The 17260-nt window shown below is 41.7% G+C and overlaps 8 protein-coding genes across 8 annotated transcripts in view; 5 read left to right on the forward strand and 3 right to left on the reverse strand.

The window, feature by feature from the left end:
* Window positions 1-2217, forward strand: part of CBG01517 — a gene marked incomplete at both ends in the record, with an annotated part of 3588 nt that extends 1371 nt beyond the window's left edge. Inside the window, 3 exons of the mRNA XM_002635300.2 lie at window positions 785-856; window positions 1524-1545; window positions 1976-2217. Of these exons, the coding sequence (XP_002635346.2) occupies window positions 785-856; window positions 1524-1545; window positions 1976-2217 (336 nt within the window). The remainder of the gene's footprint in view (window positions 1-784; window positions 857-1523; window positions 1546-1975) is intronic.
* Window positions 2218-2523: 306 nt separating this feature from the next.
* On the reverse strand, window positions 2524-6482 carry CBG01518 (the record flags this gene model as incomplete). The annotated part of the gene is made up of 7 exons (XM_002635301.1): window positions 2524-2631; window positions 3376-3658; window positions 3706-4126; window positions 5151-5656; window positions 5704-5840; window positions 5887-6166; window positions 6220-6482. 7 exons carry the CDS (start codon window positions 6480-6482, stop codon window positions 2524-2526), a joined length of 1998 nt encoding a protein of 665 aa, XP_002635347.1.
* Window positions 6483-7253: 771 nt separating this feature from the next.
* Cbr-dnj-22 lies at window positions 7254-8180 on the reverse strand (the record flags this gene model as incomplete). Its single annotated transcript, XM_002635302.1, has 2 exons — window positions 7254-7520; window positions 7569-8180. The coding sequence occupies 2 exons, from the start codon at window positions 8178-8180 to the stop codon at window positions 7254-7256; spliced, it is 879 nt and encodes a 292-aa protein (XP_002635348.1).
* Window positions 8181-8527: 347 nt separating this feature from the next.
* Window positions 8528-11314, forward strand: CBG01520 (the record flags this gene model as incomplete). Its single annotated transcript, XM_045236605.1, has 6 exons — window positions 8528-8585; window positions 8635-8774; window positions 8820-10126; window positions 10173-10396; window positions 10452-10965; window positions 11014-11314. The coding sequence occupies 6 exons, from the start codon at window positions 8528-8530 to the stop codon at window positions 11312-11314; spliced, it is 2544 nt and encodes an 847-aa protein (XP_045091845.1).
* Window positions 11315-11764: 450 nt separating this feature from the next.
* On the forward strand, window positions 11765-13308 carry Cbr-mrps-2 (the record flags this gene model as incomplete). Its single annotated transcript, XM_002635304.1, has 3 exons — window positions 11765-12001; window positions 12046-12246; window positions 12973-13308. 3 exons carry the CDS (start codon window positions 11765-11767, stop codon window positions 13306-13308), a joined length of 774 nt encoding a protein of 257 aa, XP_002635350.1.
* Window positions 13309-14171: 863 nt separating this feature from the next.
* Window positions 14172-15118, forward strand: Cbr-mrpl-4 (the record flags this gene model as incomplete). Its single annotated transcript, XM_002635305.1, has 2 exons — window positions 14172-14735; window positions 14798-15118. The coding sequence occupies 2 exons, from the start codon at window positions 14172-14174 to the stop codon at window positions 15116-15118; spliced, it is 885 nt and encodes a 294-aa protein (XP_002635351.1).
* Window positions 15119-15319: 201 nt separating this feature from the next.
* Window positions 15320-16399, forward strand: Cbr-phf-30 (the record flags this gene model as incomplete). Its single annotated transcript, XM_045236608.1, has 5 exons — window positions 15320-15487; window positions 15549-15782; window positions 15841-15900; window positions 16095-16265; window positions 16316-16399. 5 exons carry the CDS (start codon window positions 15320-15322, stop codon window positions 16397-16399), a joined length of 717 nt encoding a protein of 238 aa, XP_045091844.1.
* Window positions 16400-16535: 136 nt separating this feature from the next.
* On the reverse strand, window positions 16536-17038 carry CBG01524 (the record flags this gene model as incomplete). The annotated part of the gene is made up of 2 exons (XM_002635307.1): window positions 16536-16724; window positions 16928-17038. The coding sequence occupies 2 exons, from the start codon at window positions 17036-17038 to the stop codon at window positions 16536-16538; spliced, it is 300 nt and encodes a 99-aa protein (XP_002635353.1).
* Between the last annotated feature and the right edge of the window lie 222 nt (window positions 17039-17260).

Here is a 17260-nt window from a genome sequence, read left to right on the forward strand (position 1 = left end):
GAAATTGGAAAAGCAAAAACTCTAAAAAGTGCTACTCTGGAAATCAAAGTAATATCGAAATATGCACAGGAAATTGAAAAATCAGCGAAAATCACTCACCTATCGTTTCTGTCGTATCATTCCTCCTTTCCTAGTGCTGCCTATGTACTTTTGTTGGGGTCGTTCGAGTCCAGGAGAGATGTTAATCTGAAAAATTGAATTCTTTAGGTAGAACCTGCAATAGAAGAGCCCCCACAAGTTTGATCCCAATTATCTCGCTTCCTGTGTGAGATATCAAAAAGTTGTCAACTGACCAAATATTTTTGATATTATGATTAACAATTTATCAGTTGACACATTTTTGATATCTTCCATGCGAACTGAGATAAATTGGCTCAAAGTTGAAAGTAAAGGTGTCCTTCAATCAAAACAAAGAGAAGGAAATAAAATGGCCAACTGGGTGGCCTAGAACAAATTCGATTCAAAAAGGTGACAATATAATCCAAGAGTATTTAGTAATCTCACAATTCAATCTAAACCTATTTGAGAAAGGGGAAAATAGTGTGTGAGACGAAGAGGTGCAGACGAAANTCACCGCTATACTTGCACTTTGAACCCAATTATCTTGATTCCTATGAGAGATATCGAAAATTGACAAACTGTTGAAACGTTGATGATATTGTGATAAACATTTCATCAGTTGACAGATTTTTGATATCTCTTATTGGAACCGAGATAATTGAGCTCAAAGTAGACTTTTATGGCAATTTTGAAGTATTCAACTAAATATTCAAAAATATTTCAGGTGAGACGGAAAGGATTCTGGACCCTGTTTGTCGAGTTTCCAGGAGATCGTTATGCGAAGTCACCAAGAAAGGTAAGGTTTCGGGAGTATTGAGTTCCTGAGATTCTTAGATTGTGAGATTCTGAGATTCTGAGATTCTGAGATCCTGAAATTCCGAGATTCTAAGATTCTGAGATTCTGAGATTCTGAGATTCCGAGATTCAGAGATTCTGAGATTCTGAAACTACGAGATTCTGAGATTCTGAGATTCTGAGATTCTGAGATTCTGAGATTCCGAGATTCAGAGTCTGAAATTCCGAGATTCTGAGATTCTGAGATTCTTAGATTGTGAGATTCTGAGATTCCGAGATTCTGAGATTCCGAGATTCAGAGTCTGAAATTCCGAGATTCTGAGATTCTGAGATTTTGAAACTACGAGATTCTGAGATTCGGAGATTCCGAGATTCTGAGATTCCGAGATTCAGAGTCTGAAATTCCGAGATTATGAGATTCTGGAATTTTGAGTTTCTGAGATTCTGAGATTCTGAGATCCTGAGATTCTGAAATTCTGAGGTTTTGAGATTCTGGAATTTTGAGTTTCTGAGATTCTGAGATTCTTAGATTGTGAGATTGTGAGATTGTGAGATTCTGAGATCCTGAGATTCTGAGATTCTAAGATTCTGAGCTTCGGAGATTCTGAGATTCAAAATTTCTTAGATTCAGACATTTTGATATTCCAAAAAATTCCCCGAATTTCCAGATAATCTCCCGTGACTCGTACCGCAAGTGGGTGATGGAAGTGTACTACTATCCGGGTGCCGTCGGCTTCTCCGAATGGCACAAATTGTCGCGACGGGGTGAAATGCACATTCATGGATAAATGAACACCCCACGACACCACTTCCATTATCTCCTTTTAATACCTGCGGATCTCTTTTGTCCGGTGGACAATTTTTACTTTTTTTTCTCAATTTTTCAATTTTCGCCCCGATTTCCTTTCATCTAGAATGTTCTACTTTCTATGAACTAAAAATAAGTTTCATCGGTGATTTTCAATGAAAAGCTTGCGTTCGGTCGGGGAATTTACCCCGCCCGGACCGAATTCGTGCATTTGCGCGTCACAAAATACTTCGTACGCAAACACTGGACGCGCAAATGCACAAATTCATTAATCTCGGTCGGTGGTCGCCGGTCTCCGATTTCCGGCATGAGCCCCGAAATCGGTCAGCGCTAACACGGAATTCGTGCATTTGCGCGTCACCATTCAAGCGAGTGTTTGCGTACGCAGAATTTCATTTTACGACGAATTTTTTGAATTTGCGCGTCACAAAATACTGCGTACGCAAACACTCTCTGGCTCATTGACGCGCAAATGCACCGATCGAAATGGAAGCCTTATTTTCAATCATCGTATTCAGAATCCTTCTAATTTGTATTTGTATTTGTACAAATAGTTTATATCGTGTAGAGCTTTATTCCTTTTTTCCTATTCTTCTTCCCCGCCCGTTTCAGTCTCTTTTCCACCTCCAAATACTGCCACTGTCTTTATGAAAAAAAAGTCTTTGTAAAGTTTTATAACATTTTTCTCGTTCGATAAAAAAGTGTTGATTCAGAGTTTTTTTTTGAAAAATTTTCAGGGTTAACCGGTTCGTGTAAAGGGGGTGTTTTGACTAGGTACAAATATACAAATAAAGACATAGAATGGGGTTGTTTAAATGACTAGAGGAACAAGGAATGTAAGACATTTAAGAAAGAAAGAGTTATTGAAATGCGGTAGATGGACATCGGGATAGTGCTGGTGTCGAGCAGCAGATGTCGTTGTCGTCTATGACGTCAAGAAGTTCCTGAGGGGTTGGACCGCCAGAGTACTGAAAAGCTTTGGAGGGTTATAGGAGAGAAAAAGAATCAAGATGCATGTTAAGACGGCCTAGAAAACACACCAGGTGAGCATCACCCTGTTTCTAGGCCATTTACCATTATGGCCTAGAAATCTCAAGTTAGGCCACCCTGTTAAAGTAGCCTAAAACACAGCAGGTGAATATCAGCCAGTTCCTAGATTATTTACCATGGTAGCCTTGAAAATTCAAGTTTCAAACGTTAGGCCACCATGTTAAGATGCCCCAGAAAACACATCAGGTGAAAATCAGGATGTTTCTAGGTTATTTTGCGTCAGGGCCTAGAAACCTCATCATTCAAAAAATAGGCCACCATGTTCAGATGACCTAGAAAACACACCAGGTGAATATATGACATTTTAAGGTTATTTTCCATGGTGGCCTAAAAAGCTCAAGTTGCAAAAGTTAGGCCACTATGTTAAAATGACCTAAGAACACATCAGATGAATAGCAGGCCATTTCAAGGTCATATACATTGGCGACCTAGAAAACTCAAAACAGTTAGGCCACCAATTATTCATATCCAGGCCATTTCCATGGTGGTCTAGAAAACTCAAGTTGCAAAAGTTAGGCCACCATGTTAAAATGACCCACAAGACACACCAGATGAATACCAGCCTATTTCTAGGTCATTTACCATGGTGGCCTAGAAAACTCAACTTGCGAAAGTTAGGCCATCATAGTAAATTCCCTATTTTAGAGAAAACAAAGGCTTACATTTGACAAACTGATTAATGATCTTGGCGATTGTGTCAACTGGGTTTTTATCAGATCCGCCTGATTAGCAGCGGCTGGCGGGTTCACTTGGTGACCGGGATTCGATCCATTCTTCAAATGAAACTGATCCAGAGCTGATGTCAGATCCCAGACTTGAACACTTCCGTTCCCATTCCCACAGAAAAGATGTTTACGGAGACGGCTTCCAAGCTTCTGACCATCGAGCTCATGGACACAAAATGCAGTGATTGGAGAGTCTTCAACAGAATCAACTGTGCAAATTCTGGAATTTTGTTGGTTTTGGGGTGTTCTAAATCATCTTTCTAGTACCTTTCTCCAGTCGATGCTAACCGAACGAAAAGCTTCTGTGCATTTGGAATGACTCGCTGGACCAGAACCTGCTCCGAATCCTGATCTCCATATGGGCCAGGATGGTTGTATTGTTTATCAGTAGTCTCATCAGTAGAATCCAAAGTTAGAACTTTGAACGATGCCAGAGGAACAGTTCCCGGTTGAGTGTTGATCATTCCACGGAATCTGGTGACGTTCCAAGAGCGAACGTGGTTATATTCCGAGCAGACACTGATGAGATAGGCGGTGTTCAAGGAGACTCGAACCACGGGGGAGTTGTGGATGTTGTAGCTTTGGAAGAGAACCGGCTGATGACCGGCAGTCTCTGGATGCTGGAGGATGAGATTGACGACTCCATTGGAAGTTCCGTAGGCGATTTCGATCCAGTTACCGCAGGCAGCTAAACAAAGAGAATATGCTTATCATTCTTATACCGAAAATCGGAGTTGTGGGAGAGAGACGCCGGTGGCCGTGGCCGAAGGTCCTACAACGACAACTATCGTAACCAGTAGATGATTTTTGGCGCGATATTTGAACTTTTAGAGCTCATCAGCTCATTTTGGCCTTTACTAAAAAAACATTTTGGGTCTAAAAATGCAAAATTTTGCTTTGAAAATACTGATTTTTTGGCTTAAACCGATGGAATTTTGGCTCTGAAAATACGAAATTTGGCTTTGAAAATACGGGATTTTGGTTTCAAAAATACGAAATATTAGACTAAAAATACGGCATTTTGGCTTGAAAATACTTATTTTGAGCTCACCACATATGAAACTTCGGCTCTGAAAATACAAATTTCTGAACTTAAAAACATGAAATTTCTGACTTAAAAACATGGAATTTTAGCTCTAAAAATACGAAATTTCGGCTTTAAAGGTGGGGGGACATGAAAAAAATAATGTTCTCGAAATTCCGTTCAAAGATGCCCCTCGAGGAGTTGAACTTGTGACGATGATTGAGGGTGCGGCACCGCTACCGACTGGGCCACGCGGGCAAAGAGAAAGCGCAAGCCCGATTGCATACATAAAGGCGAGGACGACAGCTGTACGCAGAGTGACATTAACCGTTGTACACCGTGACGGTAGAATGCATACTCTAACTACAAAAAAACTACGAAAAATCTCCTGTCCCCCCACCTTAAAAATACTGATTTCCAGCTTGAACATGCGGAATTTTGGCTCTAAAAATAAGATCTTTCAGTTCTAAAAATACGAAATTTTGGCTTCAAAATACGAAATTTCATATTCAAAAATACGTAATTTTGGCTTTAAAAATATGGAATTTCGGCTCTAAAAATAGGAAATTCCGGTTTCAAAAATACGAAAATTTGTCTTAAAAATACGATTTTTTGGTTACTGTAGTTGTCGTTGTGGGACCTTCTGCCTTGTACCAGAATAACTCTTAATTTAAAATTCAAAACTCACAAGTCTTCGGAGTCAAAAACACTGACAAAGACGTGATCGTATCGCCATTGGGATCCCTGAACAACTCGGTCACTAGCAAATCGTTATCCTTCATTCTCAACGGAAACTTCTGCATATCGATATGATTCATACTTCCATTCGCACATCCAAGTATCAAAGAAGATCCAGCGGTATCGTAGCACGAGATTGGTTGAATATCCTGTGCCTGCCAGTTCTGCGTAGCCGAATGCCATATTCCCACTTTTCCCGACTTGCTGAGAGCCACCATTTGGGTGCCAACAAAGAACAAATTGTCAATGGAGACGTTCATAGAGAACAACCCTTTTTTCTCGGTTTTTCCCTCATCATCAATATGCCACAGGCCAATTGTGTCATCTGCAAACGCAACGGCTACCAGCCTCTCTGCTACAGTAGCAGCGATTTTTGTATTCACTGCGATATGCGTCACATAGGTTCTGGTACGTGGAGATTTCCAGAGAAGAATGTAGGTGTTCCACTCCGTCACTCTGAAAGTATTGTTTAAATTTTTTGGGTTTAAAGCTGGAAGTATTACCTATAGACACAGACAAAGTAGGAGTAGGCCACAACAATGGAGCATATATGGGCACGGATCATTCGGACTTTCAGCGGTTCCGTGTCTCGATCCGGTAGACTTTTGGACTTTGCCAACTCGGTTAACTCGTTTTTTATCTGGAAAATCAATAATTTCAGATTTCTCAGTTATCTTCCAACTCACATATTTACTCATATCACTAGATTGCTTTTTGGAATGTACACGATGTCTTGGGGACCCGCCGCTTGGCTTTTTAGATTCATTCGACTCGGAATACATTGGCGAACGGCTCTTCTCATTTGGCAGGTTTTCTAGAGGCATGTCTGGTGGCGGAATCATGCCGCAGAAATAGACGGAGCCGCATGACGTGGAACTAAGCTCTTCGCAAAGGGTTAAACGACGAATCAGTGGGGTTAGACCGAAGAAGAGAGCCTCGTGCTTCAGAGTCGCCACTTTTAGACCTCTGGAATTAATATTTTTAGCTTTTGGTCTGAATTTGAATAGTTTGAAACTCACCCCAAATCCACTTGCTTCGTCCTTAAATAGTTCAAAATTACTCGAAACACATCGGGATCTCTATCAATGAAAATCGCGCCACTGGCATCGCGAACACTATTCATTCTTCCACTCAGCAGACTCGTGAAGAACGAATCTGGTATCCAGCTCAAGGTATTACAACTGGTCGCAAAGATTCGCCCGCCAACGTTGAGATTCACAATGTAGTCGAAACCCGGCTCGTTTGAGAAAGATGATGACGAGGTGCACGGCGATTGTGCCATCTTTCTGGAAATCTCAATTTTTCGCTCGTTTTTTGTCTTTTTTCATTTGAAAAACGGAGAAAAAATTATAATTTCGAGATACGGTATATTAAAGGCACATGCATTATTTTGTAAAACCGTAGCTCTTTTCGCTTTAAAACCGGCTCACCGTCAAGAATCATACTAGAAAATCTGCTTTCAAAAGGAAGGAAAAAAACATATGATTGACATAAATTCAATTGATAAAGAGGGGAAAATAATACGTGGCGCAATGATAATGAATTCAAAGACTGGGAGCGGCGATGGGTAGGAAGTGGACACAGGTGACACTGAAACAAAATAGAGAATTGGCATAAGAAAAAATGATTTGTGATCTATCTCGTAAAAGTTTTGCATGCTAATTTCAATGCATGTGACTCCGGAAGGCTTGCACAAATTCACGCACAAACCACACTTCGGATATAAACGAAATCTGGACCTTTTGAACCAAAAAAGGATGAAAAAAGCATGTTTTGACTACACAATTCACTACGAAACACACAAGAGAGATGAACCCAAATCGAAATAGCGCTTTTCTTCTCTCCTCTCACTCGTTCTGCTTGGAGAGTCGTGACACACTTTTTCCCGTCATTGTCTGCGTCTCGCTTCCCCATTGACTCGCGTTCATTATAAATGTGAGTCATGGCGGTTCTAATTGTGCCGCCGCACCGAGGAAAACAATCTTTGAACTGAAAAGAACAAAAAAAATTGTCTTAAAAAATCATAAAAATTTATTTAAATAAATAGCAAAATTCAAAATCCTCCCATTATCTGGGCTTCGAGATCTTCTAACGACATGTGTTCCAAATTGCTTCCCGTACTTGGCTTCGCAGAAGAGGGTTCAGACTTCTTCACAGTACCCACTGGTGGTTGTATCCATTCGCAAGTCAACTCTGGCATCCAACTATCGCCAGTTTCTAGTTCAGCACCCCACGCGTTGGTTCCCGCTTCGAATTCGACGATCCGTTTCCGTCGTTCCTTTTTGCTGATGGCAGATGAGATGTTGGAGATTGGGCCGAACTGAAAATTTTTAGGAGATTTATATTTTTTCAGTTTTTCAGAACTTACATTTGAAAAAATTTTCCTAATATCCTCTTCAGAATAATCTTGTCCTCCTTGCGCTACTTTCCACTTTACTAACAGCTGAGGTGTCGTTCTTTCTCGATTCTTCTGATGTTTCTCTCTTTCAGCCTTCATTAGTGTGTTCTTCTGCCGAACTTCCTCGTTGACTTCCTTCTCCAATTGTCTTCGAATCGCTTCAATCTCCTCTTTAAAGTTTCTCTGCTCGGTTTTCTTCTTTTTGGCCTGTTGAGCTGCCGTCATTGTTGCATCCGCATGACGTTTACCACCATTGAATTCGCTCTCACGCTTTTCCAACTCCTCGATCAATTTCCTCCTCACTCCATCAGCTTCTGCCATTCGCTTACTGTAGTTCTCCTGTGCCACTCGAATTTTTTCCTCTCCTTTGTCATATTCTGCTCGTTTTTCTTTATCATAAAGAAAATCAAACGCTTCTTTAGCTTCAATGAATTTTCTCTCTGCTTCCTCTTTGTTGTCCAAGTTTTTGTCAGGATGCCACTTGAGACATTGTGCACGATAAGCCTTCTGAATCTCCTTTTCTGTGCATCCTTTTTCGAGATCGAGGATTTTGTAGGGGTTCGCACCGGGTTTCAGAGGCATTTTTGGGTCTGAAAGTTTAGAAAAGGTGCAAAGAGAAAAAAGAAAAACGCGACAACGAAAAATAGTAAAATTTTCGAATCTGGAAACAAAAAAATAAATTCGAAAATCTAAAAAAAAAGAGCGAAACTAGAAAGAGACATCACTCAAAATCGAGAGACGCAGAGAAATTTAGCCTCAGAGCGCGCTTGCTTTCACAAACGACATTCCGATTTTACACATCTGCACTTTGTTTACCTTAAATCTCCCCCGAAGAAATGCATCACATTGTTCCTTTCATTAACTCCCTCAACCAATTATCATCTAATCACCTATCTTTTCCAGCTTTTACGGGTCAAACGCTTGGTAAAATGGAGACTAGCGCAGGGAAAGAAGATGTCTCACAAGAGTTTTTCAAGCTATGTGAAGGTTAGCTTTCTGTTAATTGCTAACAATCCTAGTTGTACAAATTTTGCAGGCTTGTCGGTTGGTGAAATGGTGACAACTCCCAAATTCACACTCCTCGAAGTCATGTCAGCGATTGAGCTTATGGAACCAAAGATGGATGTCGGAGTTGGAGCGTCACATCTCAAAACTCTGGATGACGCTATTGCAGATGTAAAATTAACAAAAAAGCTGTAAATTATATACTAATATTTCTAGGGACTCTACGGAGATGATATGCCAATGCAGCTCGCTGTGATGGATGCCACACTTGCAATGGTTGTGGCGTGGCTAGAAGGCTCTTCACTGGGTACCACAGTATGGACTAATGTGATGTTAGCGAATGTCGCCAAGATTACACATCCCCTCTTTCATCCCTTTGCGGCTGGCATCAATCTTCTGGTTCGCAACATTTACTCACTAGTCAATAATGTTGGCAATCTCGAAGAGCTGCCTGAAGACTTCAATCCACAAAACCTCTTCAACAACCAAACATGGATGCATCGACGAGACATCATTATAATGATGAGAGAACAAATGCATGCACTGGAGAGGCAGGGTGCCAGTTGGAGCAAAGAAACCGGCAGTAGACGTGCAGTGGAAATTTGTACTGCATGCAGTGCTCGTCTTGAATTCGTCACCCTGATGTTGGATATCATGTCGTATTTGATGCCTCCAGAGATTGAAAATCCCCATTTTGATCATAAAATCTATGTGGGAGGTCATGAACCAATGTCAGAGAAAGATTATGAAGATCTTGAAAAACTGAGATTGGAGGATGCCGAAGAACAGAGAGAAGAACCAAAAGAGGATACTGTAGAAGATACGTCACCAGGCAAGAAAGAGCATAAGAAGAATGGGAAGAAGCAGAAGAGAAAGAAGAATAAGAAGCATGCGAAGCAAGCGAAGAAGGAGTCTCCAAAAACCTCCCCCACTAAACCTGAAGAAGAGAAACCAAACAGCAGCTCCGCGAATCCTGCCGAATCAGAAGACGTCGACGATGAAGAGGAATACATGGAGGACGAGGATGATTGCTCCTCCTGTGACGATCCAGCTCAGTTCACACCAAACTTCCAATTCGCTGCAGTTTTATCTGATCGGTTGATCCAAATTTCGCATCTGATCAAGAATACAGTAATCCTTGGAAGACGTGGACCTGATAATGAAGATGGCGACTATAAATGGTTGATGCCATTCGACTCGAAAGCCTGCGTTCGAATGATTCCTGCATGCTTCCCACGTAGTGTAAAATATCCAACACGTATGGAAGCAGCCGTCTGGTGGACTGAATGTGCTCAGCGAATCTATGACCTTAGTCGTCTGCCACCAAAGTCAACGAAAGACATCAATATGCTTTTCTTCTTCGCCCAGCAGTTCACAGTCAAATCTTGTGTCTTCACCAGATCGTTGCTCCAGGTCATCATGTTCCCAACCGATGCCCATTTGATGGGAGGGAATACTACTTGCGCTGAGCCCATCGAAGATTCATTGAAAAACAATTTCATGCCGCAGGTTTTGGATAAAGAGTGAGTGTTCCGACCTTTTCGTAAAAATCGTTACCTAAATTCCCAGCTCGCCGGTCCACGATGATCCATTAGCACGACAACTCTACTTGAACTTTTTGAACCAAATGTCAAAGCTTGCCGTTAATGTATACAGTAGCTTCGGTTGCAATCTGTCCCGACAAAGAGACCGATTGGAAATGGCGCTTGAGGAATTGGCGCATATTCAGTTCTACGCAGGACAGGTTGAGAAGCGAACGGATGAGGTGATGATTGCTGCGAAGATGATAGATTGTAAGTTTTACAATTCATCACAATAATGAGTATCTAACTGGAATTAAAGCTTCAGGTAAAGAACAGAACTCGTCCTTCCACTCAATCGCCTCCTTTGTCTTCCATAACCTGGTTGGAATCATCCATTACTACTTCGAGCTAGGATTCCGGATGGATCTATTTGTCCCTTACGAGTTCCCCTACATCTTCTGGTTTCTGGGAGAAATTGACGCCAAGTGGATGATGACAACTATGGAGCGATCGCAAGAGATTCAGTTGAATTACTGGAAAGGAAGTTCGCTGTCGACGACGTTGAATCAACGGCGACAGAAGGAGAAGCAAGCAAGGGAGGCGGATCTGAAGCGCCGATTCGTTGTTCACCAGTTCAATGTGTTGAATCAATACGCTATTTCACTGATATGCGAGGGAATTGTCAAGTTGTCAGTGATTCTGATTCGCAAAGGAATCGTTAGGGTGCCCGATGGTGGAGATGAAGCTGAACGTCTTCGATTCGAGCGTCGTTTCGAGCCACTTCAAAATCTAGGACCACCATTGAATGTTAATTATGAGCAATTCAAAGCCAAGACCAGGTAGGCTTTCCGCTTACTTGAAATACACCTTATTCTTTTATTGTTCAGAATCGATGAGCTCTACCAAGTGGAGATGAACGATCTGATTGACGCCGCCGCGGAGAATTTCAACCAGGCAAAGGCGAACCTGGAGCAACTGGACAACACCGTAGAGCAGAATCGTACCAACTTGTTCGTAGACACAATGTGGTCCATGAAACGTCTTCTTAATTCCAGCGAGCTGCTTCAAATAACTAAATCCAATATGGTCGCTTGTCGGCTGCTGAAAATGATGAACTTGGAAGGACGCAAAGTCGAATGGACCTATCCAGAACAGCTTCCAATGTATCCGTACCTATCAATTAAGTAGTGTGACTAGTCATTTTTCTGTCTCTTGCCAAGTGTTCTTTTCTTCTTCCCCGTGATCTCTGATCCAGTCACAATCAGTCCGAGATCTGTTTTGTCCTATTCTAGTTATTTTTTCTCTTTTCCTCTTTTCCCCCGACATCTCTTCTAGTTTGCCATCCACTTTCTTCTTTCATGTATTTTATATAAATCCAGATTTTATTTTTATTTTAATTACCTATATTAGCCCAAAGATTCTAAATATTCCCTGTAGTAAAATGACAATTGCTCCCCGTTGTTCTCATCTATCGCAATACATTTCGAAACCTTTCATCGCTCCTCTCTTTTTTCCCAGAATATGAAACCTGTTCGTTTTCTTTTTTATTTAATCTTTTCTCCATTTTTTTGGGTTCATTTTGACCTATTTATTTATCTTATCAAAGCCTGGTTTCCCTTTTTTAAGCAGAATTTCCAGATGAGACGTGCGGTCACCACTGCTCAACGCGCGTTCTCCTCCCGATTCGCCGTACAACCACAGAAGGCGTCCACGTCTTCAGTTCCAGATCGCTCCACGCTCGAGAAGGGTACTGTACAGCCGACGGTTCTGAAGCCGTTCGTCTCGGCCTCACTTCAACATGAAGATCTATTCAATTTTGAGAAATTGGTTCATGTTGATGAGATGTTCAAAGCGAGACTTCACTACGGACATAAGGTATTGGATTAGGAATAAACTCAGAATAAAACATATTTTTCCAGATCGGCACCGTCAATAACAATATGAAATGGGCGTTGTATGGAGAGCGTCTGGGAGTGTGCGTCTTCGATTTGGACATCACGAAACAGTATCTCGTGCGAGCGCTCAACTTCGTCGCTCATGTTGCGATGCGCGGTGGAATGATTCTATTTGTGACGTCCAACCGGGACACCATGTTTGATGTGGAGAAGGCTGCAGAGGAGGTGAGAAGGGGAGATGGTGGTGTAGTGGTTGTGAGGGGAGATTGGAATTGGGTGGGTGGGGTTGAGGGACACAGCAATGATGTGAAAATACTTTGATCCGATGAATGGTGAATCCTACTGTAGGTTCCTACAGGAGAGTTCACTGTTTCTGTGGAATTAGCGATCCTGAGCTGTTTTTTAGAATTTGAAAGTATTTACTGTAAAACCTGTAATAGAAGGGCCCCACCTTGTAAATATTGAGCTAATTTATCTCGGCTCCTTTAAGGTATATCGAAATTGTGTCAACTGATAAAATTTTTGTGGCTAAACCAGGAAATTCTTAACGATTCTGAAGCCATTTTGGACGTTTTCAAAGTAGAAAAAGCCAGCAATAGTTTCAGAATACCTTGAGAAAATTCTAAACGATTCTGGAGACTTCTGAAGATTCTAGACGATTTCGAAGGCTTCAAGAATTGTTTCAAAAGGACCTTGTGAGCGTCAGAAGGCGTCTAGGCTATTCTAAAAAGCTCTAGACGGTTCCAGAAGGATCTGGATGAATCTGGAAGACATTAGATGGTTTTTTGTAGATGTGAAGGATTCTAGAACGTTCTGGAGCAACAATATTATGATAAACTATTTATCTTTGATAGTAATCAAGAGGGGCCCTTGTATTACAGGTTTTAACGGTAGATGCGACCACTGATGAACTCCCAGCCACAAAAATACAAATAACATACAAATTTCCAGGTCGGACAATACTCGCACGTGAGAAAATGGCAATCCGGAACGCTAACCAACACTCGCCAGCTTCTGGGTGCCTCCGTTCGACTCCCTGATGCGGTATTCTTCCTGTCGACTCTCACATCACTCGGTGAAAACCATCCGGCAATCATCGAAGCCGCGAAAATGACGATTCCGACGATCGGAGTGGTCGACTCGAACTCGGATCCCGCCTATCTGACATACTTGATTCCAGCCAACGACGACACCCCGCAATCCACAGAATACCTATTGAGAATGTTCAAGGAAGCGATTCGAAAGGGGCAGGACGAGAGGAAGCGTTTGCAGCAAAGAGGGAAATAAGAGGAAAATATATTTTTTGGATTAGATTTTCAGATTTTTTTGGTAGAGATCGTAGAAGATCCTTTGTTTCTTGTTTTGCTTTTTTGTTCCTTTGATATATTTTTGTTCAAAATAATATATTTTTCTTTGAATTTCTTTTTGAAACTTTCCTTCTAAACCTGATTTCTGTTCCTGAACAGATTATTATTATCTCGATTTTTTTTCCTATTATTCTGGGTCTCACAAGGACAGCTACAGTAACCTAAAGTATTTTTTTTTCCTTTTTTTCTCATTTTTTCCTTAAAAACTTGCCTTTTTTTTTGCTATAGAAAATCTGGAATTTTGAGCCCAAAAATAGCCTTTTTAAAATATTTTTGGCTGAAAATGCCACAAATTCAGTTGATTTTGAGGCAATACTTTGGATTTTTTCTCAAAAATAGTGATTTTTCGATTCAAAATCATCTATAATTTCGGATTTTGAGTCAAAAAAGACATTTTTTAACTATTTTTCAGCTGAAACCGACCCAAATTCGGCTGATTTTGAGGCAATAATTAGGATTTTTTGTATTAATTTTTTTCAAAAATTTGTGTTTTTTTCTAGTCAAAATTAGGAATTTTGAGGCAAAAATTGCCTTTTTAAAAGATTTTTTGGCTGAAATTTACCCTAATTCGGTTGATTTTGAGAAAATTGGGATTTTTCCTAATTTTTTTTTAATTAGTGATTTTTTGGACTCAAAATATCCAAATTTCTGATTTTTTAAGCTTCAAATTTTTCTTGGTCGTCACAGCAGTGAAAAAAATTCTGAAAAAACATATTTTTGGGTTACTGTAGTTGTCGTTGTGGGACCTTTGGCCACGCCCACCAGCTCCCTCTTTTTTTCCAGATGCTATCACGACAATTCCGCCTGCTAATATCAAATCGAGCCTTCTCGGCCGCCGTCCAAGATGCCACGTCATCCACTGACACCCGTAGAGAACTGTGGCGAAAACCCGAATCGCCGTTCGTCAAAACTCCACAAGCATGGGTCTCTAGCCTCGAAACTGTTGAAGACGAGAAGCTCGGACTCGTGGATCTCCATCCGGATATCTTCAGAACAACGCCACGTATCGACATCCTTCATCGTAATCTAACATGGCAGAGCGTCTACCGAAACGTGCAGATGACGAAGATGCTAACGAAGGCCGAGATGCCGGGAGGAGGAAGGAAGCCGTGGCCACAGAAGAAGACGGGAAGAGCACACGTCGGATCGATCCGCGCGCCGCAGTTCATTCGAGGAGGTTTCGCGAATGGTGTCAGAGGACCAAGGACCTGGTTCTACATGCTACCAGATGCGATTCGGATTCAAGGACTGTGTGTGGCGTTGACTTTGAAGCACGCTCAAGACGACTTGCACATTGTTGATAACATTCAGAATTTGCAAAATGGAGATCCAAAGTTCTGGATTGATGTAGGGAGTTTCCCCCTCTACTCATAGTTATTCAGTTTTTTTCAAAATTTCATAATTTCCAGCTCTGCGAAGCACGCAACTACGGCTACTCGGTCCTCTTCATCGATGATTGTGACGAGGTGTCTGGAGGACTCGCCGAGGCCCAGCAAGCCCTTCCATGGCTCAACGTGATGCCTGTCTACGGTCTCAACTGCTTCTCACTCATCAAATACGATACTGTAGTGTTGTCAAGAAACGCTTTGGATAGAATTGAAGAACGACTACTGACGCACATTCACCGAGCAGGCCCAATGAACAAAAAGTACAAGTACATGGATATGAAGGAGAAGATTCTTCAAGAAGCCGAAGGGGAGGAGCATCCACTGATGCCACCTGTTGTTTAATTGCGTTTTTATTATAGTTTTTGTGGTTTTTGTAGTTTTTGTAGGCTTGTTTTCCTTCTCTTTGTTGATATTATCCAATTAAAAATTATTATAAAATCGAATATCTTTACCTTTACCTGAAATATGTCAAAAATTGTCCACTCCTCAAACCTTTATTTATAGAAATATCTTACACCGGGTTCCTTAACCGAAATTCCTAGAATGTCGGATTCTGAGCCATCGATTGCCATCGACGAGGATCCAGATGACAAGGCAGAAGCCTCGGAAGCGTCAAAGTTCGAAGCGAATGCTTACATCTCCCAGCTTATCGGATTTATGAAATCCACGGAGAAAGATGCGAATGAGAAATTCGCGGAACTGGTTAAGAAAGTACGTTATTATTTGAATAGCTCAATCGAAAACCTAGATAATCCACGTGGCGCATTTGCAGACATGGCAGATGCCTTCCGATTCTAACAACTTCTGCACACCATCCTATTCACTGGATTCTGGAAGTGTCTCGAAGCTTCCGCAAAGTATGATGGCCCAAAAACGAATCGCCGGAACGCAAAGGCTCATGTTCGCGCCAGGCCTGAACAAGCCTGGACTGGATAAGGCCAGTCTGATTGCCAGCGCATCGTCGGCGTCTGGAAGTGGTCCGTCTTCGGTTGGAATGACGGCTTTGGTGAGGGAAATTAATTGGAGATGATGATGATAAATGGCTTTGTTTGAATGAGTTGCAGAAAAAGGCGAAAAAGCAGGTGCCGGTGATCGACGACTCGATTTATTGTACGACAGATCAGGTGAGTTGTCGAGCTATTTTTGAATTTTTTCATTTGGAAATTTGATATTTGCCACACAAACCTCTTAAACGCCCACTGTGTTTTTCGGAACGTCTTGCTACTTGCCGCGACACGATCGCGCCGCGCGTCTAAACTTTGAGGCTCCCTTCCGCGGCGCCCTGGCGACGCTCATCAATTCTCAATCGATTTTTCAGCCATGCAAAACATGTGGCGGTGTCTCACAAGCCGGAAACCAAGTGCTCGCCTGTAAAAACTGCCGTGATTGCTTCCACATGCGATGCAGTGTGCCGCCCGTTTCCGTTGAAGAAGCGTCCGAACCGAGCTTTGTGTACCACTGCAAAACGTGTCTCATCTCGAAGAAAGTGGTTGGTTTTCTAGCTTTTTTCAACTTTTCATAAGAAATTTTGAATTTCAGATGAGCACGAGTCGCTCGCGATCACCGAGTCCTCAAGTGGTGGAGGCGAAGAAGATGCGAATGACTGGAAGAACGAAACCATGAACTTGACACATCTAACCGATTAACATTATGAAATTTAACATTCCTGTGAAAAACATTCTCTCTGTGTAAAAGAAGCATAAGAAATCGCTTGTTATAAATAAATTTTTAACTCGTTGAAACAATTGTAATTTTCAAGTCATGAATGATTCTGCTCAAGTGGCACTGCCGAGCACTCGCACTCGCTTCCATGGGGCACATTGACGAACTTGATGCTCTCAGCGGCTCCTTCATCACAATCGTCCAGAATCACTTTTCGAATTGATGTCTGCACCAGAGTACAGACTTTGCTGATTTGGACACGTGGGGGGAAGCCATGAGTGCCGCTCTGAAACTCAGAATTTTGAATTTCATGGAGATAAGTGCGCTCCACTGATAATGAGTTCGAACTGCTGTTGTATGCAGCTGTGCTCTATTGACAAGGCTGAAAATTGCAAGAAATTTGAATTTTCAACGGCCTACTTTGCCTTGTCATCTTCTCATTAAAGCGCAACAGCATACCGCAGCAGTTGGCACCCTGTGAGTTCGTACCTCACTAGTCTTACAGTATCCCTTGCAAAACGGTAATTCCACGTTTCCGCGACACTCTTTTCCGGCTGCGTCTTTTTGGACAAGTGGATTGAAGCCAGGCACAAGACGCATCGCAAACTCGCATTCTTTTCCAGATTCGACGGATATCTGGAACTCCGGAAGTTCAGAAAAATCTTGGAATTATTCCGGCACAAAAAAAAGGTGAAAAAGGTGAAGGTCCCACAGCGAAAACTACCGTAACCTAAAAACATTAATATTATAAACAGAAAACTCGACTAAAAATAAACATATTTTTAGGTTACGGTATTGTCTATTCAATAAAACGTGGGCGCG

The sequence above is a fragment of the Caenorhabditis briggsae genome (assembly GCF_000004555.2).
Source record: "Caenorhabditis briggsae complete genome, chrV, whole genome shotgun sequence".
NCBI lineage: Eukaryota > Metazoa > Nematoda > Chromadorea > Rhabditida > Rhabditidae > Caenorhabditis > Caenorhabditis briggsae.